The sequence below is a fragment of the Siphateles boraxobius genome, unplaced genomic scaffold, assembly GCF_051911475.1.
Source record: "Siphateles boraxobius isolate OS27281-9 unplaced genomic scaffold, OSU_SipBor_1 130, whole genome shotgun sequence".
NCBI lineage: Eukaryota > Metazoa > Chordata > Actinopteri > Cypriniformes > Leuciscidae > Siphateles > Siphateles boraxobius.
This window is the reverse complement of record NW_027508734.1, coordinates 13,052,409-13,076,003: the sequence shown is the minus strand read 5'-3', so window position 1 is coordinate 13,076,003 and position 23,595 is coordinate 13,052,409. Positions and strand designations below refer to the sequence as shown.

The 23,595-nt window shown below is 37.0% G+C and overlaps 4 protein-coding genes across 4 annotated transcripts; 1 reads left to right on the top strand and 3 right to left on the bottom strand.

Moving 5' to 3' along the window:
- Positions 1-437: 437 nt before the first annotated feature.
- On the bottom strand, positions 438-2,374 carry LOC143737043 (zona pellucida sperm-binding protein 3-like). The gene is made up of 8 exons (XM_077227950.1): positions 1,784-2,374; positions 1,585-1,706; positions 1,395-1,498; positions 1,137-1,314; positions 945-1,062; positions 789-871; positions 629-717; positions 438-557 (listed from the first exon to the last, which is right to left on the bottom strand). Exons 1-8 carry the CDS (start codon positions 2,357-2,359, stop codon positions 490-492), a joined length of 1,338 nt encoding a protein of 445 aa, XP_077084065.1. The 5' UTR covers positions 2,360-2,374; the 3' UTR covers positions 438-489.
- A 2,426-nt stretch (positions 2,375-4,800) lies between these two features.
- LOC143737042 (zona pellucida sperm-binding protein 3-like) lies at positions 4,801-6,756 on the bottom strand. The gene is made up of 8 exons (XM_077227949.1): positions 6,149-6,756; positions 5,950-6,071; positions 5,760-5,863; positions 5,498-5,675; positions 5,306-5,423; positions 5,150-5,232; positions 4,990-5,078; positions 4,801-4,920 (listed from the first exon to the last, which is right to left on the bottom strand). Exons 1-8 carry the CDS (start codon positions 6,722-6,724, stop codon positions 4,853-4,855), a joined length of 1,338 nt encoding a protein of 445 aa, XP_077084064.1. The 5' UTR covers positions 6,725-6,756; the 3' UTR covers positions 4,801-4,852.
- Positions 6,757-9,220: 2,464 nt separating this feature from the next.
- On the bottom strand, positions 9,221-11,182 carry LOC143737041 (zona pellucida sperm-binding protein 3-like). The gene is made up of 8 exons (XM_077227948.1): positions 10,571-11,182; positions 10,370-10,491; positions 10,180-10,283; positions 9,918-10,095; positions 9,728-9,845; positions 9,572-9,654; positions 9,412-9,500; positions 9,221-9,340 (listed from the first exon to the last, which is right to left on the bottom strand). The coding sequence occupies exons 1-8, from the start codon at positions 11,144-11,146 to the stop codon at positions 9,273-9,275; spliced, it is 1,338 nt and encodes a 445-aa protein (XP_077084063.1). The 5' UTR covers positions 11,147-11,182; the 3' UTR covers positions 9,221-9,272.
- Positions 11,183-15,197: 4,015 nt separating this feature from the next.
- Positions 15,198-19,249, top strand: fth1a (ferritin, heavy polypeptide 1a). The gene is made up of 5 exons (XM_077227947.1): positions 15,198-15,499; positions 16,864-16,969; positions 17,149-17,295; positions 18,601-18,726; positions 18,813-19,249. Exons 2-5 carry the CDS (start codon positions 16,868-16,870, stop codon positions 18,969-18,971), a joined length of 534 nt encoding a protein of 177 aa, XP_077084062.1. The 5' UTR covers positions 15,198-15,499; positions 16,864-16,867; the 3' UTR covers positions 18,972-19,249.
- Positions 19,250-23,595: the final 4,346 nt, after the last annotated feature.

Below are 23,595 nucleotides of genomic sequence, written 5' to 3'. Positions count from 1 at the left end.
AAATTTCAGAAACTTTGACCTGACCATGTTTTACTTAAGTGTTTTTTCTTTAATTGCTAATACAACCTTTTTACAAAATTCAAACAAAATTAAGCATTGCTTGGTAATTGGTATTATCTAATAGTGTAATTAAATTTAACAGCTATTCAACCTAATGCATGAGAGACAGTCTAACAGTAGGATTGCCAAAACCAGTGAAATATCAACTGATTTGATAAGTTCTTGTCATTATTTATCATCATTTTCAATATATATATATATATATATATATATATATAGTGGTCAACTTCACAGAAGACCCCGTTCATTGTGGAACTAACCATGGGAGGCCGGAGTGGGAGAACCACATGCCTTGTGGTACATATCTGAACAGAAACCATGTAAACGGAATAAATATGTTTAAGTGTAGTATTTGTGCAAGTAAAGACAAAAAAATATATATATAAACATCATTTATTAAAATTACCAGAAGTCTCATGACACTTCCAGCTATTTTTGGCCATAGCCATATTCTTTAACATTGATGGGGCCGACAGATGCTCTTTCCCAGCGTAGATCTGAGGAACAAAGGATTAGTGAGAACTAAAGCCATGTATGACAAGAACAAGTTATCAGAGTTAGTCCAAACCTGTAAGCAGTTGATCACTTCCACTACTGATGCTACAAGTGGTGTCACAGCAGCCACACACCTGGTCAGAATCATCTGCAGACACCCACCTGACAAAACAAACCCTCAGTTAAGTCAACACAACCAATTCACCGGTTCACTCATCTAGCAGGCAACATACCCATTAGCTGAGAATGAACAAGCTTTCTGTTCAGAACGTGGAGAGGCTCCTGCAGCCACCTTCAAAATGCATGTGATGTAGACCTGCAGAGACAATTGTTTGTACACCATGGCAGCATATCATACAAAGAGTTGCAAAACTACAAGACAGACATACCAGCCCACTGTCTGCTTGCTGGAACCTGAACGCCTCTAGCTGAAACCCTAGCTTATCACCTTGAGTCCGGGGCATAAAGTGAGACTTGGAGCCTGTGAGCTTGGAATCAACGAGACACCTGTGAACAGAACCCAGTTAGAAAAATCACACAACCCTTCTGGAAGCTGGGATATATGAGGTAGCACCTCTTACCCATTATTCTCAATAAAGGAGTATCTGGGGACAGAAGCAACATCAGGGACTGCAGTAGCCACGCAACTGTCCACAAACACACGGACGGGAACATGGCTGTACAAACGCACTGATGCTTCAAGGTTTATCATGTCACCCAGGAAGTACTGGTTAGAAGGTCTCTCAAATCTCCAGTCATCTGCAAAAAAAAAAAAAAACAGACAGTCTTAACACAGAGGATTCCCAAACATACTACAAATCTGTTTGAGCTACACCAACCAGTCATGAGCTTGAGGGAGAAGAAAAAGACTTCCTCTGCAACCTTAGTTGAAGCATATGGGATCCAAGTGGGCATTAAGGCATCGCTGCTCACATTATGTGTTCTGTAGGAGTTAAACAAGCGGTCATCTCTTGCCCATAAACAGCATGATTAAAACATCCAGCGAGCCTGAATTCATTGAATCCTCACCTTGGATAATGACACTCGATACCAACCACCGCACCACTACTCCTGACAATAGGAACACCATATGAAGCCTCTTGTGGGGTGTAGATAATGTTGAACCTATAGACAAGCTCATCCTCAGTCACCTAAACAGAAGGGTTAATAGAAGAAGTCACAGGGACGGTTCATAATACCTATGATCATTGTCACAACAGAACCTTACCATTGATGTGCCACTACATCCATGCAGTTCAGACTCAAAGATCAGCACTTGAGCAGAAGAATCCTCTCCAGTTGCAGTACAGCCTCCCAGTGTAAAACCAGAGGAAAGCAGAGGGTGCCCAGTCCCAAAGAAGTCCTTCATCACTTCCACATATACTGAATTCTCTCCACACTGAGCAGCTACACTGTTGGCAGGGACAGGATAAGGCAACTCAAAAGGAACGTCTGGCTGCTGTGGTTCCTCCGGTAGACTTGGAAAGCTCCACGTCAGTTTCGCCACAGGACCCTGCAACAGCTCTTTTAATTGAACACCCATAAGATCTTGAGAAGACTTTCCAAAGTCAGTCCTGGCTGGTGTCTGGACAGGTAACGGAGCGGGAAATCTTTGTGGTGCAAATACAGTGTTACTGGGAACCAAAGACATCCTGGAATCAGCTAGTTGAGAAACTTGAGCTAATGTTCTAGGCCTAAACTCACTTGGACCCTGATTATGTGCTGCTCTTGCTCTCCATTGTGCTTCAGAAAATCCAAGTGCAAGCATAAACACCAATCCAAATCCAACCTGCCAAAACCCCATTATTGCCAAGCTTGTTTCAATGACACATTAGGGTGCATGCTACCATTCAAATTTATGCAGATGTAAATCAGAATGGCTCCACCTCTATTTACTCAGACAATATGTCACAGGTGAAACTCATTGATTCTTTATTACGCAGAATAAAATTAATTAAGATATAAGGGCATGTTATTAGTAGCTAAACCAAATGATTGCTTATTATCAAAGTGAAAGGATCAATTCTCTGAAACACAAATAACCTCAAGTCTTTTTGTGTCTTCCTTTTTTTTATTAATTCAGAAACATGGCCACAGACAGAATTGCACACTACAGTCCAGAATAAAAGTTTAGTATTTTTCAGGTTTAGATTATAACATCAACAGCAATCTTCACAGGGGTCTGAAATGAAGAAATGTATGTCAGAAACAAAGGAATGCAGGATCATAACATTATTTTATTATTGATTCACTGATGTGTTTTCTCCCTATTACAACTGTCATGTTTAGGTTGATCAGAGTTTTTGTGGATTTATTGTAGACTTCATTCTTTCTTGAACTATACTGTATGCTGGTCAGCACCGAAAGACTATAATCTGAACAGTCTACTAAAACAATTTAATTTAAAATACAACAGTTAAGCTCATTAGTTGAATGAAAATTATCTGCATTGTGAAAAGACCCAGGTTGTTTTATTTTTTACCTTTTTGAAGAAATATTCAAGAAAGTGCCTTTTTGGCACTTCATGAACCCTACCGAGGGAACACATTGTGCTGTGTGAAGTCTATAGTGGGATGCACTGAGCCCACTAGTGAAAATCAGTTGTGACTCGTGGTAATGAAAAGATATTGGTAACACTGTACAATAAGGTTAATTGTAATTGGTTAACATTAGTTAACTACCTTAGTTAACATGAACTTAGAATGAACAATACTTCTACAGTATTTATTAGTCCTAGTTAATATTAACTTCAACATTTACTAATACATCATTAAAATCAGAAGTTGTATTTGTTAACATTATTAATGCACTGTGAACTAACATGAACAAAGAATGAACAGCTATATTTTTTTATTAACTATCATTAACAAAGATTTCTAATTATTACTATAACAAATGTATTGCTCCTTGTTAGTTATGAGTTAATACATTTAAATGTTAACTAATGAACCTTATTGTAAAGTGTTACCAAGATATTCAATTCTGAATTAGACTTTTGAATTACTGTAGCTTCCCTTTGAATTTTCGTTTCTGTTGAATTTCTGAATTAGTTCAAGCAAGTTTTAAAATGTACATCCTCATATTTGATTGCTGAAATTGACCATGGTATTGTTATTTTAATGTTGCAAAGTGTTTCACTGTTTTGACATTGGAAACGTCTGTTACATTGGGGTACCATTTGAATGTTGAAGTAAATTTAGATGCTTCATGTGAATGTGCTGAGTGGTGGATGGATGACGACTGTTTTCATCATTGATTATATACACTAATATTTCTTGAGCAGCAAATCGGAATATTAGAGTGATTTCTGAAGGATCACGTGACACTGAAGACTGGAGTAGCCTAATGATGCTGAAAATTCAGCTTTGACGCCACAGAAATAATTACATTTTAAAATATATTCAAGGTTAATGAACAAACTGCATGCGCCATAAAAGAACATTGTCGGAGCTACTTTTCTCTCAGGTACTGGCCTACTCAGGATTAAACAAAAACACAGGTTGGAATATATTTTGAACAAAAATAGTTGCATAATGTACCTTTAAATTTTTAATGATATTTCACATTAGTGTTTTTACTGCATTTATCAAATAAATGCAGCCTTGGTCAGCATAAGGGACTTTTCAAAAACAAAAAAAGATTCTTGGGCTATACAATCAAACCAAAAACTATTCAGACACCAGATATATAATTTGATATATTTTTTTACTAGTGGGTGCAGGAAACTATAGCTAATTATCTAAGTAAGGATTGCTAAATAAAATGACAATGTACCCCAAAATTCTTCATACAGTGGACTGCCAGTAAAATTGATAAAAAAATATGGGACCAAATTCAGAAAGTTTGACCTGACCATGTTTTACTTTGTTTTTTTTAATTGCTAATACAACCTTTTTACAAAATTCAAACAAAATTAAACATTGCTTGGTAATTGGTTGACCTTGGTATTATCTAATAGTGTAATTAAATTTAACAGCTATTCAACCTAATGCATTTGAGAGACAGTCTAACAGTAGGATTACCAAAACCAGTGAAATATCAACTGATTTGATAAGTTTTTGTTATTTATCATCATTTTCAATATATAGTGGTCAACTTCACAGAAGACCCTGTTCATTGTGGAACTAACCATGGGAGGCCGGAGTGGGAGAACCACATGCCTTGTGGTACATATCTGAACAGAAACCATGTAAACGGAATAAATATGTTTAAGTGTAGTATTTGTGCAAGTAAAGACAAAAAATATATATATAAACATCATTTATTAAAATTACCAGAAGTCTCATGACACTTCCAGCTATTTTTGGCCATAGCTATATTCTTTAACTTTGATGGGGCCGACAGATGCTCTTTCCCAGCGTAGATCTGAGGAACAAAGGATTAGTGAGAACTAAAGCCATGTATGACGAACAAGTTATCAGAGTTAGTCCAAACCTGTAAGCAGTTGATCACTTCCACTAGTGATGCTACAAGTGGTGTCACAGCAGCCACACACCTGGTCAGAATCATCTGCAGACACCCACCTGACAAAACAAACCCTCGGTTAAGTCAACACAACCAATTCACCGGTTCACTCATCTAGCAGGCAACATACCCATTAGCTGAGAATGAACAAGCTTTCCGTTCAGAACGTGGAGAGGTTCCTGCAGCCACCTTCAAAATGCATGTGATGTAGACCTGCAGAGACAATTGTTTGTACACCATGGCAGCATATCATACAAAGAGTTGCAAAACTACAAGACAGACATACCAGCCCACTGTCTGCTTGCTGGAACCTGAACGCCTCTAGCTGAAACCCTAGCTTATCACCTTGAGTCCGGGGCATAAAGTGAGACTTGGAGCCTGTGAGCTTGGAATCAACCAGACACCTGTGAACAGAACCCAGTTAGAAAAATCACACAACCCTTCTGGAAGCTGGGATACACGAGGTAGCACCTCTTACCCATTATTCTCAATAAAGGAGTATCTGGGGACAGAAGCAACATCAGGGACTGCAGTAGCCACGCAGCGGTCCACAAACACACGGACGGGAACATGGCTGTACAAACGCACTGATGCTTCAAGATTTATCATGTCACCCAGGAAGTACTGGTTAGAAGGTCTCTCAAATCTCCAGTCATCTGCAACAAAAAAAAAAAAAAAACAGACAGTCTTAACACAGAGGATTCCCAAACATACTACAAATCTGTTTGAGCTACACCAACCAGTCATGAGCTTGAGGGAGAAGAAAAAGACTTCCTCTGCAACCTTAGTTGAAGCATATGGGATCCAAGTGGGCATTAAGGCATCGCTGCTCACATTATGTGTTCTGTAGGAGTTAAACAAGCGGTCATCTCTTGCCCATAAACAGCATGATTAAAACATCCAGCGAGCCTGAATTCATTGAATCCTCACCTTGGATAATGACACTCGATACCAACCACCGCACCACTACTCCTGACAATAGGAACACCATATGAAGCCTCTTGTGGGGTGTAGATAATGTTGAACCTATAGACAAGCTCATCCTCAGTCACCTAAACAGAAGGGTTAATAGAAGAAGTCACAGGGACGGTTCATAATACCTATGATCATTGTCACAACAGAACCTTACCATTGATGTGCCACTACATCCATGCAGTTCAGACTCAAAGATCAGCACTTGAGCAGAAGAATCCTCTCCAGTTGCAGTACAGCCTCCCAGTGTAAAACCAGAGGAAAGCAGAGGGTGCCCAGTCCCAAAGAAGTCCTTCATCACTTCCACATATACTGAATTCTCTCCACACTGAGCAGCTACACTGTTGGCAGGGACAGGATAAGGCAACTCAAAAGGAACGTCTGGCTGCTGTGGTTCCTCCGGTAGACTTGGAAAGCTCCACGTCAGTTTCGCCACTGGACCCTGCAACAGCTCTTTTAATTGAACACCCATAAGATCTTGAGAAGACTTTCCAAAGTCAGTCCTGGCTGGTGTCTGGACAGGTAACGGAGCGGGAAATCTTTGTGGTGCAAATACAGTGTTACTGGGAACCAAAGACATCCTGGAATCAGCTAGTTGAGAAACTTGAGCTAATGTTCTAGGCCTAAACTTGCTTGGACCCTGATTATGTGCTGCTCTTGCTCTCCATTGTGCTTCAGAAAATCCAAGTGCAAGAATAAACACCAATCCAAATCCAACCTGCCAAAACCCCATTATTGCCAAGCTTGTTTCAATGACACATTAGGGTGCATGCTACCATTCAAATTTATGCAGATGTAAATCAGAATGGCTCCACCTCTATTTACTCAATCAATATGTCACAGGTGAAACTCATTGATTCTTTATTACGCAGAATAAAATTAATTAAGATATAAGGGCATGTTATTAGTAGCTAAACCAAATGACTGTTTATTTTAAGTATCAAAGTGAAAGGATCAATTCTCTGAAACACAAATAACCTCAAGTCTTTTTGTGTCTTTCTTTTTTTATTAATTCAGAAACATGGCCACAGACAGAATTGCACACTAGAGTCCAGAATAATAAAGTTAAGTATGTTTCAGGTTTAGATTATAACATCAACAGCAATCTTCACAGGGGTCTGAAATGAAGAAATGTATGTCAGAAACAAAGGAATGCAGGATCATAACATTATTTTATTATAGATTCACTGATGTGTTTTCTCCCTATTACAACTGTCATGTTTAGGTTGATCAGAGTTTTTGTGGATTTATTGTAGACTTCATTCTTTCTTGAACTATACTGTATGCTGGTCAGCACCGAAAGACTATAATCTGAACAGTCTACTAAAACAATTTAATTTAAAATACAACAGTTAAGCTCATTAGTTGAATGAAAATTATCTGCATTGTGAAAAGACCCAGGTTGTTTTATTTTTTACCTTTTTGAAGAAATATTCAAGAAAGTGCCTTTTTGGCACTTCATGAACCCTACAGAGGGAACACATTGTGCTGTGTGAAGTCTATAGTGGGATGCACTGAGCCCACTAGTGAAAATCAGTCGTGACTCGTGGTAATGAAAAGTTATTGGTAACACTTTACAATAAGGTTAATTGTAATTGGTTAACATTAGTTAACTACCTTAGTTAACATGAACTTAGAATGAACAATACTTCTACAGTATTTATTAGTCTTAGTTAATATTAACTTCAACATTTACTAATACATTATTAAAATCAGAAGTTGTATTTGTTAACATTATTAATGCACTGTGAACTAACATGAACAAACAATGAACAGCTATGTTTTTTTATTAACTATCATTAACAAAGATTTCTAATTATTACTATAACAAATGTATTGCTCCTTGTTAGTTATGAGTTAATAAATTTAAATGTTAACTAATGAACCTTATTGTAAAGTGTTAACAAGATATTCAATTCTGAATTAGACTTTTGAATTACTGTAGCTTACCTTTGAATTTTCGTTTCTGTTGAATTTCTGAATTAGTTCAAGCAAGTTTTAAAATGTACATCCTCATATTTGATTGCTGAAATTGACCATGGTATTGTTATTTTAATGTTGCAAAGTGTTTCGCTGTTTTGACATTGGAAACGTCTGTTACATTGGGGTACCATTTGAATGTTGAAGTAAATTTAGATGCTTCATGTGAATGTGCTGAGTGGTGGATGGATGACGACTGTTTTCATCATTGATTATATACTAATAGCCTAATATTTCTTGAGCAGCAAATCGGAATATTAGAGTGATTTCTGAAGGATCACGTGACACTGAAGACTGGAGTAGCCTAATGATGCTGAAAATTCAGCTTTGACGTCACAGAAATAATTACATTTCAAAATATATTCAAGGTTAATGAACAAAACTGCATGCGCCATAGAAGAACATTGTAGCCGGAGCTACTTTTCTCTCAGGTACTGGCCTACTCAGGATTAAACAAAAACACGGGTTGGAATATATTTTGAACAAAAATAGTTGCATAATGTACCTTTAAATTTTTAATGATATTTCACATTAGTGTTTTTACTGTATTTATCAAACAAATGCAGCCTTGGTCAGCATAAGAGACTTTTCAAAAACAAAAAAAAGATTCTTGGGCTATACAATCAAACCAAAAACTATTCAGACACCAGATATATAATTTGATATATTTTTTACTAGTGGGTGCAGGAAACTATAGCTAATTTATCTAAGTAAGGATTGCTAAATAAAATGACATTGTACCCCAAAATTCTTCATACAGTGGACTACCAGTAAAATTGATAAAAAAAAACATGGGACCAAAAATTCAGAAACTTTGACCTGACCATGTTTTGCTTAAGTGTTTTTTCTTTAATTGCTAATACAACCTTTTTACAAAATTCAAACAAAATTAAGCATTGCCTGGTAATTGGTTGACCTTGGTATTATCTAATAGTGTAATTAAATTTAACAGCTGACAGCTATTCAACCTAATGCATTTGAGAGACAGTCTAACAGTAGGATTGCCAAAACCAGTGAAATATCAACAGATTTGATAAGTTCTTGTCATTATTTATCATCATTTTCTATATATATATATATATATATATAGAGTGGTCAACTTCACAGAAGACCCCGTTCATTGTGGAACTAACCATGGGAGGCCGGAGTGGGAGAACCACATGCCTTGTGGTACATATCTGAACAGAAACCATGTAAACGGAATAAATATGTTTAAGTGTAGTATTTGTGCAAGTAAAGACAAAAAATATATATATAAACATCATTTATTAAAATTACCAGAAGTCTCATGACACTTCCAGCTATTTTTGGCCATAGCCATATTCTTTAACATTGATGGGGCCGACAGATGCTCTTTCCCAGCGTAGATCTGAGGAACAAAGGATTAGTGAGAACTAAAGCCATGTATGACAAGAACAAGTTATCAGAGTTAGTCCAAACCTGTAAGCAGTTGATCACTTCCACTACTGATGCTACAAGTGGTGTCACAGCAGCCACACACCTGGTCAGAATCATCTGCAGACACCCACCTGACAAAACAAAACCTCGGTTAAGTCAACACAACCAATTCACCGGTTCACTCATCTAGCAGGCAACATACCCATTAGCTGAGAATGAACAAGCTTTCTGTTCAGAACGTGGAGAGGCTCCTGCAGCCACCTTCAAAATGCATGTGATGTAGACCTGCAGAGACAATTGTTTGTACACCATGGCAGCATATCATACAAAGAGTTGCAAAACTACAAGACAGACATACCAGCCCACTGTCTGCTTGCTGGAACCTGAACGCCTCTAGCTGAAACCCTAGCTTATCACCTTGAGTCCGGGGCATAAAGTGAGACTTGGAGCCTGTGAGCTTGGAATCAACCAGACACCTGTGAACAGAACCCAGTTAGAAATCACACAACCCTTCTGGAAGCTGGGATACACGAGGTAGCACCTCTTACCCATTATTCTCAATAAAGGAGTATCTGGGGACAGAAGCAACATCAGGGACTGCAGTAGCCACGCAGCGGTCCACAAACACACGGACGGGAACATGGCTGTACAAACGCACTGATGCTTCAAGATTTATCATGTCACCCAGGAAGTACTGGTTAGAAGGTCTCTCAAATCTCCAGTCATCTGCAAAAAAAAAAAAAAAAAAACAGACAGTCTTAACACAGAGGATTCCCAAACATACTACAAATCTGTTTGGGCTACACCAACCAGTCATGAGCTTGAGGGAGAAGAAAAAGACTTCCTCTGCAACCTTAGTTGAAGCATATGGGATCCAAGTGGGCATTAAGGCATCGCTGCTCACATTATGTGTTCTGTAGGAGTTAAACAAGCGGTCATCTCTTGCCCATAAACAGCATGATTAAAACATCCAGCGAGCCTGAATTCATTGAATCCTCACCTTGGATAATGACACTCGATACCAACCACCGCACCACTACTCCTGACAATAGGAACACCATATGAAGCCTCTTGTGGGGTGTAGATAATGTTGAACCTATAGACAAGCTCATCCTCAGTCACCTAAACAGAAGGGTTAACAGAAGAACAGTCACATGGACGGTTCATAATACCTATGATCATTGTCACAACAGAACCTTACCATTGATGTGCCACTACATCCATGTAGTTCAGACTCAAAGATCAGCACTTGAGCAGAAGAATCCTCTCCAGTTGCAGTACAGCCTCCCAGTGTAAAACCAGAGGAAAGCAGAGGGTGCCCAGTCCCAAAGAAGTCCTTCATCACTTCCACATATACTGAATTCTCTCCACACTGAGCAGCTACACTGTTGGCAGGGACAGGATAAGGCAACTCAAAAGGAACGTCCGGCTGCTGTGGTTCCTCCGGTAGACTTGGAAAGCTCCACGTCAGTTTCGCCACTGGACCCTGCAGCAGCTCTTTTAATTGAACACCCATAAGATCTTGAGAAGACTTTCCAAAGTCAGTCTTGGCTGGTGTCTGGACAGGTAACGGAGCGGGAAATCTTTGTGGTGCAAATACAGTGTTACTGGGAACCAAAGACATCCTGGAATCAGCTAGTTGAGAAACTTGAGCTAATGTTCTAGGCCTAAACTCACTTGGACCCTGATTATGTGCTGCTCTTGCTCTCCATTGTGCTTCAGAAAATCCAAGTGCAAGAATAAACACCAATCCAAATCCAACCTGCCAAAACCCCATTATTGCCAAGCTTGTTTCAATGACACATTAGGGTGCATGCTACCATTCAAATTTATGCAGATGTAAATCAGAATGGCTCCACCTCTATTTACTCAATCAATATGTCACAGGTGAAACTCATTGATTCTTTATTACGCAGAATAAAATTAATTAAGATATAAGGGCATGTTATTAGTAGCTAAACCAAATGACTGTTTATTTTAAGTATTAAAATGAAAGGATCAATTCTCTGAAACACAAATAACCTCAAGTCTTTTTGTATCTTCCTTTTTTTTATTAATTCAGAAACATGGCCACAGACAGAATTGCACACTACAGTCCAGAATAATAAAGTTAAGTATGTTTCAGGTTTACATTATAACATCAACAGCAATCTTCACATGGGTCTGAAATGGAGTAATGTATGTCGGAAACAAAGGAATGCAGAATCATTATTTTATTCACTGACATGTATTCTCCCCATTACAACTGTTATGTTTAGGTTGATCAGAGTGTTTGTGGATTCATTGTAGACTTCATTCTTTCTTGAACTATACTGTATGCTGCATGGTCAGCACCGAAAGAGCGCTACTGAAGCTGCTCATTTTGGTACCTGAGCTGAGGGGAGCGGCAGCATGGAGGAAAATGAGGATGACGACTATGGAGAGTAGGACAGGTGGAGTCTGTCAGGCCCCTCATGGTGCTCCTGAAGGCAAATAATATATCCATCAATCTGTCTGTCTGTCTGTTCAAAGTGAATGTTATTTTTGAGAATGTGACTTTTTCTAGCATGTAGCTTCGTAAGTCCACCACTAGATGTCGCAGTACTACAGTAATAGTTTTCTCTAGTAACTATTATTCTTAATGGGGTTCTGTCCGTCTCTTATTCCCATATTCATCAGCTCTGTGTAAAGTATTGTGTTTCATTTTATGAAACTAATTCATTAATATGTAACACAACATGAATCTATACGTATCGATCTAGCTCCTTCATTTTATCGACAATTTATTTGTACTTTATATTGGCCAGTGGATGCTCTTCAGATATAGGTATTGATGTAAGGCATTGAAAAAAGGGCACTTTGTTGAATGAAAATGATCTGCATCGTGAAAAGACCCATATGAATATATGTTGTTTTGTTATTTACCTAATTGAAGAAAGTATAAAGTTAAATGGCATTTTGTAAAAAAGTAGGTCGCTTTTGCCATGCAATTCTAAAACCTGGATTAGGATTTATGCACCAAAGCGGCTAGTGTACAGGAATAGGGTTGTGCTGTCCCAGGATTTCCCAGGGCTTAATGTTTAGGAGTACAGGATGACTAATAAGAATAACATTGCTGTTTTTTCCAAGATCCACAAAGTATTGCCTCTCATAGAAAGATTGGAGGCCCATAGATAAAAGTTCAGCCACTATTGTCTCACACTGCTGCTTTTGTTTGGCTTTTTTGATTGTCAATCAGGACCAGACAAAATCCCCAGGGAAAATGAAGAGACCTTTTAAACCAGCCCTGTGAATGACTTAATTGAGTTCATCTACACAATTCCATAACATGCTGTGTTAATCGCACGATAAAACAAATCCAAAATGAATCGTTTTTTATTAACAAATCAAAATAAACATGCAGGAGATGCGGAACATGTAGAAAACGATCAAACGTAAACGAGAACTGATCATGAGCAACAGAAATACATAATACATAATACAGGGATTGAATAAAGGAAATCAAACTAGACACAGCTGAAAGTAATGGGTAACAAACAAGGACTTAATCAGTAAATCACTGGGAACAGGAAAACAGGAACAGATCAAAACCCAACACATACTTCTCCTGACAGAATTGTCTTATCTTTGTATTTTCACAGAACTTTTATAAATGTTTATCCCTATTTGATTTTTTACAAAAATGCTTGTGGAGAAAATGAATGGGTTAAAATGTTTCCAGAACCAAAGCCATTTATTTCTAAATCTTTGCTAAAAATGTATGTCATGCACAATGAGTATTTATATTTATTAAATAATTATAGATTTAAAAGGATTCATTATTCCTTGTTGAAACAACTGTCACAAAGTGGTTTCATTAAATGTAATTTTTTGTAAAAAAAACTTCTAATTTCCTAGCCCTTAATGGAAGGTGTTGCCATGAATAGTGAGAACAATGTATTATCTTAAATATATATAATGAGATGATGCTCCCATTACATCAATTATGTTTGTTTAGCGATCACACCTTAAAATTATCCACTTATAACTACTATTTGGTGTGAATTAGAAAACGTGTCCTGTTATGTTTTACTAATGACCGACCTAAAATGCTTTGTCAACTCTTTATGATGCTTCACTAATACAGTAAGATCTGTGACTTCACTTCACACTCTGTTCTTTTTTCTTTTGTCATAATGCAAAGCTTCAAAAACAATTCTAGGATTGTGAAAGATTGGTTAAAGAAACTTTGCTCAAGGCAAATTTCTTAACTAAACAAGTGAATATATTAAGATGCTACAAATGCAGGAGGGTAAAAAGTACAGTTTGTTCTTTTTTTTTTAAATTATAATAATAATTTAGGCTAATAGTTCCCTTAACTGTAGAAAATACTGCCAATGAACAGGCAAAACCATTCAAACTTGCATCTTTGACTCAGACACTTACTGTTACACAACAGAATGTTCCACAACATTAAGAAGTTCTGGAAAACTTTGGTATCCACCATACGTCATTTTCTACATGTCATTGATTGTGAAACTGGATTGACAAATGTAAGGAATGAAAAAGTGATGGTTTGTTAACCGTTTCAGCACTTTATAATATCAGGTTTCCAGTGGCCATGCAGAGATATGATATGATCATGATTCATGATCCTCTACTGTTACCATCTTACTGCATTGTTTTGGCACAATAAAAGTTATGGCACGTATTTAATGGCACATAAAAGTGCCAATGCCCGATAAAGACATTTATAATGTTACAAAAGATTTCTCTTTAATAATAAATGCTCTTCTTCTGAACTTCTGAGTGGTTTTCACAAAAATATAAAGCAGCACAACTGCTTTCCAGATTGATAATAATAATAATATACATATCTTAAACAAATCAGCTATTGAAATGATTTCTGAAGGTTTGTGTGACGATGAAGACTGTAATGATGTTGAAATAAATAAGATGCTCTTCACTCAAATAAAAATTGTTGTTAAGAATTGATCACTAAAAGGTTCTTGTTCTTCATGACATCACTGGGAAACACCCCTTTTGCAACCTTTATTTCCAAGAGTTTATATTGAAATCAGTGTGATTTATACAGTAGTAGTTGTTCTTCAGGCATGAAATCAGAGGGTTTTTTCTCTATTGCGCAAAAAAGCCCTATAATCCGATGAACATGACTGTTGTTGAGTCAACGAGATACTCAGATACTCCTGACATCCTGTGTAGCATCAAGCTATTGAAATCAAACCTCTTATTATATACCACTAACACGTACAAGGACATACTAAAGCGTCTAGACATTTTCTTTCCCCTGTATGTTTAAAGGACTGCAATTTTTGGTCATTTTAATACCCAGCACTTCCAAAGCATGTCATTAATGCTTCTCAAATATAAGCACTATAGCCAAAAGGAAAACACTAATTATTGTATAGAAACTTAATTATTGTATAGGAACTGCCAACGTCTCTTTTGTACTCTTCTTGTTGCTGCTTGTTTATAATATTGGATATCAGAATATAAATTTTGATTTGAAGTTAAAGTTGGGGGGCACTAGAACTTTAGATAAAAGGTATTGTGAAGAAGTTTTCACTGTTGTAATAAAATATTAATTGTTTTTTCTCTGTAAACCAGGTATAGGAATAAAATTATCTTAAAAAGCAAATTTGTAGTGCCTTGAATCTCTAAGCTAAGGAATTTAATTGTGAGGTTTTTTTTTGTAAGTATTTATTTTAGATTATAATAATCTCTATGTTGTATATATATATATATATATATATATATATATATATATATATATATATATATATATTATATATATATATACTTTTTTTCGGAGGTGGATCATGTGACTCGTGCGTGTTGCGTCATGCAATGACTCTGCTGTAGGCTACGTCATACAAATACTCCTGCGCCACAGCACTTTAGTTCATAATCGTTTCAGCAACCACGAGGACGGACTGAAGGTTACCTGCTTCAACAGTGCTTGAACGGCAACCGAACTTCTGTCTTTTCGCTTTTCCATCAACTAACTTCTTAGATTCCAATTATTTTGTTTTTGGTCAAAAACGAATATTTGGTTTTAAGACGCTTGCTTTAAAAAGGGAATCTACGCGAACCAGTATATTTGACCATCTTTGCTAATAGCACTATTTAAAAGCATCAAACCTACTAAAAGGTAAGTCTTCCATCAGAATCAACACATTTATTCACACATTCAATGCAAATTGTTTATTTTTGATACATGAATAACAATAACGAGATTGTTGTGTTCACTAGCGAGCGTTATGCAAAGGCGCCATCTTTTTTTAAAAATTTTTTTTATCGGATTAACGTTTGTCATGCAGGGGAAAAACATAATTGAATCAAATAAAACTGGTTTGACTTCGGCTGCCTATTTGTTGTTCATTTGAATGGATGTAATTTTTGTAAAGGCCACAGTCTTCTCAAATGGCCGCCCCGTCTATAACGTTATGACTCCTGATGTATTTTTATCTAACGTTACCATTTTGCTTTTGTTGTCGTGTGTGTAAAGATTGGATTTTGTTTTATTCGCCAAAAATATTCAGTAACATCGAACAATTCATTTGAAAAATGGTGACGCTACTTTTCCAATGAAAGTGGATGGGGACTGGAGCCGTCGAGCTCACCTAGGGGAATTTTGCAACGTTACATTTTACACGACGTTAATAATACGTTATATTGCACGTTTTCTGACTTAATTCGGAAGACTTGTTTAATGTTGGCTAACTTCGGGCAATTAAAGTTAACTTGTAATTTATCCGGTTCGTTTTTGCGTGATTAACAGCTGTTTTCGATAGTTGCACGTCACAATCGTTTGTTTTCACGGCTGAAATTCAATTATTGAGGTGAGGAATTAGGCACTGCTCTATTGATGCACTGAAAGTGAATGGGGACTGGCGCTGTCACCATCCAAAATGCTCTAAAACATTTCACACAGGTTTGGTTTTATGTTCCCGTGTCACAAAGAGTTTTTCCTAATCATTTATTTAGTAGGCCTAAACAGACTTCGAGATTGTCTATTATTTTGTTGAATAAGTTGTATGAGTTACCCTAGGCCAAATTTCAGATGCGTTCATTCAGAAGATGTTTTTGAACAGTGTCATAATTATAGGTGAGTTAATTATAGATGTGACTATGTAGATTTGGCCAGATCTCTTGAGTAGGTGAGACTGGACCAACAGGCCAAACCTTATGTAGAATTTTATCCAAGTGCCATGCAGTCATGTGCTTTTCCTCAAAACAAACAAGGGGGCTGAAGTTTAACACCACCTGTCCTGAGCATGTATTACATTTCGCACAGCATCTTACAGAGAGTTGTGTGACTTGAGCACCTGCTGCTGTGTCTAACACTATAGACACTATTATTTGTGGTTCTGCGGTGAGCAATGATGCGTGGTAATGCAGAAGTTGCTGATGGCGAGATTACAATGTGATCGTTAATAACGGGATGTCAGTTTTTTTATGGGGGGGGGCTTTTATTTTAAACAATCGAAAGATTTAATGTGGTCTCTTTTACAGAAACATGAGCTCTCAGGTGCGACAGAACTTCGAGGAGGCCTGCGAGGCGGCCATCAACCGTCAGATCAACATGGAACTGTATGCGTCCTACGTCTACCTTTCTATGGTGAGTCCAAGGCCATTACAACATCCCTTTCCCATTTGGAGCAGTGTATAGTTTTCTAGGTGAAAGGGATGGTGGGAAGGAGCATTGAGTTCAGTATTTGAATGAACTTTGCTTGAAAGTTTGGTTAATTATTTATTTCCTTTATTGGCTGTTCTGATTATTTTATTTCTCTCATGCAGTCATACTACTTCGACCGAGATGATAAGGCTCTGAACAACTTTGCGAAGTTTTTCCGCCATCAGTCCCAAGAAGAGCGCGAACATGCTGAGAAACTGATGACGTTTCAGAACCAGAGGGGAGGGAGGATCTTTCTGCAGGACGTGAAGGTACATCTGTGTTCACGTGATAGCATTACAGTTGGGCAGGACACAGAGATAGAGAGGGTGGGGTTCTTATCTTTAACTGACACGGACTAAACTTCAACTGACAGTAGGCATGTTTATTAAGCTGCGCTTTGCCATGGTGAGAGATTAAAAAGCATAGTGGGCAACCACAAATGATCTTGGGACCAGGCGCTGTGACGTTATATCGTGTGATCGGTACTGATTTTGCAATAACACTTTGATAATTGCATGAGTTGCAAGAGGGCAGGACTGATCTATCAGTTTCATTGGTAATGCAAAAATGGTTAGTTCATGTGAAATGCTTTTAGGAAGTTGGCTTGGCATCTGACTAGTTGCCATTACAAGTTCTAACTGCATTTTGCCTATTGTTTAATCTATATTTTTAAAGCTGCAATTATTTTGATATGTTGCTTTATTTCTTTGATTAATCAGATGAAAAAAGCGTACTTAAATGGTTTAGATGGACCTTCATTAAAAAAAGACTGATTTTAAAATCCATTATTTACAAAATTTTCACATCCTGCCCTGTGTCGTCCTCCACTCAATGTGCAATTTGAAGGTAGGGATGCCCAGTATTTTGTAGGGCTGAAACGATTCCTCGAGTTACTCGATTACAAAAATTCCTCGAGGCAAAAACTCTGCCTCGAAGCCTCGTTAAACTTCTATGAAGCGCGGCGCAGGGATTTGATTGTTTCACACGGACCTGTTCAGGAAGCATATATTTTTAATTTAGTTGGCGCGATGGCGGAGAATAAATATGTAAATAAACGGCAGAAATTGTGTAAAGTGTGGGATCATTACACACTTAATTCACTTAATACACAACTCGCTGAAACAAGGTAACGTAGTCTAAGCCTATTGATGTTCGCTGATATTAATCCCATACTGTGTTTGTAGCGATGTCGTCGTGATGCGGTTTGACTAGATATGATTTTTAGCTTTGACATTTTTTAGTAAACGTAACTATCACGTTCAATTGCAAGAGAGTATAGCCTAAAAAAGGAACCCCTTCACACACACACACACATGCCAGTCAGACCGATTACAGCAATGCATTACATATGCTTAAACTTTTATGTAGCCACACAACAATAATTTCAGCATCCATTCACTGTACACACCGGGACGTGATGGAGGAACAAATATTGTATTGCAGTCTTTGCGAGACCTTGTTTGTATTTCACGTCTGCCAAATACAGACAACAACAAAAAATTAAAGTCCCCAGCCTGTTGGTTTCAAAACTCACATTTTGCTCATGCCACTTTTAATCTTTGTGTTTACGGCAGAAACCGGAAAAGGATGAGTGGGGAAGTGGCGTGGAAGCGCTAGAATGTGCCCTTCAGCTGGAGAAGAGTGTCAATCACTCCCTCCTGGAGCTGCATAAACTGTCCTCTCAGCACAACGACCCACACGTGAGTGTGACGCCTCAGAAACCATTGCGTAGACTATTTCACTCACAAACTAAACTTAATCCTAATGCACCCTTTGTTTCTTGCAGATGTGCGATTTCATTGAGACCCACTATTTGGACGAGCAGGTGAAGTCCATCAAAGAACTGGGCGACTGGGTGACCAACCTGCGCCGCATGGGCGCCCCCCAAAACGGCATGGCAGAGTACTTGTTCGACAAGCTCACACTTGGCAAGGAGAGCAGCTAAACGCTCTGTCCAATTCCTTTGCTGATTAGTTTTGCTATATGCCCTACATGCCATCAAACTTTATTTTATGTTGTTTGACTGACTGGTCAGCCTGTGTGTCCAGTTATTTAAGCAGAAATACCTTTTAAGCTTGTTTTGCTCTATAATGCTTTGCTGTTTAAAGTTGCACGTCTCATAAGCCATTGCTGTCTATATCTGTCTCCTACCTGCATGTGCTGTGTGATTCGTCAATGAAATTATGCTCCATATCAATAAAAACGAAACCTCTGGGATCTGAACTTGACTTTTGACTCTTTTGTGCTTCCAGGCTTTGATTTGAGCCCTTTGTGAGCTTGTTTGAGGGGGTTGTTTATGGAAATAAAGTAATTTATTTAAACCTAAATTAGTTTTCATTGCATATTTGAATCTACATTGAGTTATGGTCTGAGGGCATGAGTTGAGAAAATTAGTGTGATAAAGAAATTAAATTTTTTTTGAATGTCAGCTCAATTTGTTTGTCCTGTACAGTAAGAACCAAAAAGTTAAATTTCTTTAGGTTTTGGGCTCCATGTACATTACTGTTAAAAGGCTGCAATTTAGTATTGTTGCTATTTAATAACTGTTACATTTGAATATATTTTAAAATGTAATGTATTCCTGTTATGTGATGCTGAATTTTCAGCCTCATTAGTCTTCAGTGTCATGATTCTTCAGTTACTTTACATGTAATACATCTTTGCAGAAAAGTACTTTTGAATGGTAGTGGTTGACAATAAACTAAAATTATTTTTGTAGCAGTATCTTCCTATCAGTTTACCCCTGTGTGGGACACAATGTGACTCATAATTAACAAACTTTTGTATCAAGTTTTTATTTTTTATGGGTAATTATGGAAGTAAAATGACAAATGTTTTGTTTTTTTTAAATAAAAAAAGCCTGTTGAATTGTACAACTTGAAAAAAATATGCATTGCATTAACCCTGCTTGTATTTTAATGCATTGTATTTCTAGGGCTTTCATTTTTATGGGCTGAAATTTAGCATGGTTGAATATTTCACCTTCAAAATATTCAAACTGATTAAAAATACAACCTATAATATTCAACAGGTGGTTTTCGGTCCATTTTATTTCGCTTTGGTTCAAATTCGACAGTAAATTCAACGTTGACATCCAGGAACTGCAGAAAAAGCAGTAGATTACCGAGCATAATCTCCATCTGCTGTTAGTCGACATCACCAGCAGGGGGTGCAAGCGCGTGATTATTATGTTTTATGTGAAATTCAGTGTCTTCACGATTACTTTTCCTGTGTTGCCTACATGCACCTCTACCGTGAACGAGATTATAATGTTATTCCCCCGATGCGGATATACAGATCCAATGTTACATTTGAGTTTGACATATCTATTGGTTGTTTGGTTGCCTCAACCTTGTGCTGCATGCAGTAGGCTAGGGTTTCCCTCAATACGTCAGGATTCCCCTGCTGGACAAATAAAACGCTTAACGTAGGTTAATGGACTAATACAGTGGTATAAAAGACCAAACTCGCAGGCAAGCAGAAGGACTCAGAATATGAATACGCGCAAAGTTTAAAGCTGAGCGTTTCTCAGTGATAATGGCATAAGTTGGCTTGACATTGGACATTCGCACATTTAGGGACCGTCTCTAAAGTTACATACGACATTGGTATACACGTTTCTAACTTCATTAGCATTTGAAGAGAACGACTTGCAGTCATAAAACCAACTGTAAAGTGTTCATGTAGGTGTCAGGCATAATGCGCAATTTAATAAAATAAATTGAAGTTTGCTATTGAAGTTAGAAACGTTATGTTACTTTAGAGACGGTCCCAAAATGTGCGAATGTCAAGCCAATTTTACATTTAATTATTTAGCAGACGTTTTTATCCAAAACGACTTAAGTTACAGTTAAACTAACAATATAGGACAACAATATGAAAGTGCTATGACCCTTCCCAGATTAATCATGTATGTAAAAATATGAACATGTATGTAGGCCTAGGCATACTTCATAAGGTGCGAGTTTGGTCTTTTCTATCACTGTACTAGTCCATTAAGCTACGTTAAGCATTTTGTCCTGATGGAAGGGGAATCCTTGAGTATGAGGTATTGATGCAAACCGATTAGAATCCGTTCATGGCAGAAAAAGTTGATAACATGTAGCCTATAACACAAGGAAAGTAACAATGAAGTTAATGAATGAAAAATAAAAACAGCTTTTGTGCCTTTATCATCTTTTCTGCATATATACTGACCCAGATAATAATCACAAAAAACTTAATGCATACTCAATTGTTGTAAATGAGTTTTTATGAATGAATGGCTTGCTCTAACTGTTGCTCTGGTCTTCGTCAACAACACGCGCTTGCACCCCCTGCTGGTGAGATCGACTAACAGCAGATGGAGATTATGCTCGGTAATCTACTGCTTTTCCTGCTGTTACTGGACGTCAACGTTGAATTTACTGTCGAATTTGAACCACTGAATTTGTGGAAGTGAATTTGCAAAACGAAATAAAATGGACCGAAAACCGCCTGTTGAATATGATAGGTTGTATTTTTAATCAGTTTGAATATTTTGGAAGTGAAATATGAAAGGTGAATATGGATTATTGAAATTTTATTAATGAAAATGTGTTTGAAATGTTTTGAATTTAAATATTCGCAGCTTAAATATTCAACCATGCTAAATTTCATTGTATTTCATTAAAATACAAATACATTTGGCATTATTTTACTTCCATAGGTAATCCAGTGATTAAGGTTTGATTGTGATAAATGTGGCGAGTCGTCACAGTCTTGGGTTAGCTATGAGTAGACTTGCATTGATGCCAGTGAAAATAGACACCCATCTGATCCAATGCTGTTTCAGTCTATTACAACACTAAGTTTATTACATTTAGGCTTGGTTTTACAGACAGGCCTTAGATCAATCCAGGATTAGGCCTTAGTTCAATTAGGACATTTAAGTATCTTTTATAAACATGCCTTAAGAAAAAAACATTACTGGCATGCATCTTGAGACAAAACGATGACGAGACATATTTTAAGATATGTTGCTTTCAGTTAAAATCGCTCAAACATGCATTTTAGTCTGGGACTAGACTCAAGCATTGTCTGTGAAACTAGTGCTATAGCAGTGGTGAAAGTGTTAATATTCAGCCGGATCTGACATCTAATATCTGTAGTCATCAAAAGAACAAAAGTGGTTGAAATCAGAACGGGCTACTTCTCTTTTCATGAAGCAGGTGTTATATAACAGGTGCGGATATCAGTATACACTTCCTCTTCTATTAAAAGCGGAATTAAAAGCTCATCACATGATGAATCCCATATAGTGAGTGACCAAGAACCTTTGAACACGAAGTACAAATCTAAACATGACTGAATAATGAATTCATATATTTTTTTAGATCGTCAACAAAACAGATATGAGGAAATCAGCATTAGAATGTGGTGAAACAAGAATAAGACTTTGATCCAAAGCACCTGTGTTGTGTGTCTATGTGCTTGTTAAGATGAACTTGCTAAAAAAACTGCATATGCCATCGTGAGCCCTGCTTTGTTACACTGATTATATATGCAATGTATTTTTACTCTCATTCTTACAGACAGGTTAGTGTCTTACTTTTAAGGTCATGCACATTGCAGCAGGGAATAGCAGATTAAAATATTAGTTGGTTAAAGTATATAAACTATACAATTCATTTAGATATACCAATTTTATCAACTCACTATACTATTCAAGTTAGGAAATTTTTTAAAAATTTTATTAAAACTTTAAAATAAAAAATAAAATGCAATTTTTCAAAATTAACCGTATAAACATTTATAATGTTACAAATTATTTTTTTTATTTATAAACGCTGTTGTTTTAAACTTTCTATTCATCAAAGAATCCTGATCCTGAACTGTTTCAGCATTGATAATAATAAGAAATGTTTCTCGAGCAGCAAATAGTATGATTCCAGAATGATTTCTGTAGGATCATGTGACTGAAGACTGGAGTAATGATGCTGAAAATTCAAATTTGCATCACAGGAATAAATTACATTTTCAAATACATTGAAATAGAAAAGTTATTTTAAATTGTAATAATCGCTGCACAATATTGCTGTTCTACTGTATTGTTGAACAAATAAAGGCAGCCTTAGTGAGCATAAGAGACTTATTTCAAAAAAATTTAAAGAATAATTTCCGACCCCAAATTTTAGTGTAAATAATTATATCTGACACATTTTAGAAAATGTTTTGAAAATTAGTTTTTGGTTAGAATGATAGTTCTTGTTAGGATTTTTTTTTTAAAAGTACTCTTTTGTACAATATTCTTTGTCATGCATTCTTATTTTTATTTCTGTTTTGGTTACTGGAAACTAAACATGTGAGCTGTTGTACGCTTGAGAGTTTAAGAGTTTGGATTTTTAGCTAATTGATTTATTATCCTGATAAAACAAACTTATAAGGTCATAACCCACTTCTCCGTGTGTGTTAACTTTATCAGTCAGTTACAAGTATGATGAAGATACACACACACGCGCACGCGCACGCGCACGCACACGCACGCACGCACGCACGCACTCACACACACACACACACACACACACCTACCTTAAAAACCCTAAAGCAGA

Excerpts from the sequence above, each read along its gene's own strand:
- LOC143737042 (XM_077227949.1), bottom strand. The coding sequence starts at position 6,724 with ATGGGGTTTTGGCAGGTTGGATTTGGATTGGTGTTTATTCTTGCACTT. Across the intron at positions 6,072-6,148 it reads GATGTAGTGGCACATCAATG|GTGACTGAGGATGAGCTTGT; the intron begins GTAAGGTTCTGT and ends CCTTCTGTTTAG. Across the intron at positions 5,233-5,305 it reads AGCAAGCAGACAGTGGGCTG|GTCTACATCACATGCATTTT; the intron begins GTATGTCTGTCT and ends TTGTCTCTGCAG.
- fth1a (XM_077227947.1), top strand. The coding sequence starts at position 16,868 with ATGAGCTCTCAGGTGCGACAGAACTTCGAGGAGGCCTGCGAGGCGGCC. Across the intron at positions 17,296-18,600 it reads TCTTTCTGCAGGACGTGAAG|AAACCGGAAAAGGATGAGTG; the intron begins GTACATCTGTGT and ends TGTTTACGGCAG. Across the intron at positions 18,727-18,812 it reads CTCAGCACAACGACCCACAC|ATGTGCGATTTCATTGAGAC; the intron begins GTGAGTGTGACG and ends TGTTTCTTGCAG.
- LOC143737043 (XM_077227950.1), bottom strand. The coding sequence starts at position 2,359 with ATGGGGTTTTGGCAGGTTGGATTTGGATTGGTGTTTATGCTTGCACTT. Across the intron at positions 1,499-1,584 it reads ATCGAGTGTCATTATCCAAG|AACACATAATGTGAGCAGCG; the intron begins GTGAGGATTCAA and ends TAACTCCTACAG. Across the intron at positions 1,315-1,394 it reads CTCCCTCAAGCTCATGACTG|ATGACTGGAGATTTGAGAGA; the intron begins GTTGGTGTAGCT and ends TTTTTTTTGCAG.
- LOC143737041 (XM_077227948.1), bottom strand. The coding sequence starts at position 11,146 with ATGGGGTTTTGGCAGGTTGGATTTGGATTGGTGTTTATTCTTGCACTT. Across the intron at positions 9,846-9,917 it reads TCCTTTATTGAGAATAATGG|GTGTCTGGTTGATTCCAAGC; the intron begins GTAAGAGGTGCT and ends TTCTGTTCACAG. Across the intron at positions 9,501-9,571 it reads TGTTCATTCTCAGCTAATGG|GTGGGTGTCTGCAGATGATT; the intron begins GTATGTTGCCTG and ends TTGTTTTGTCAG.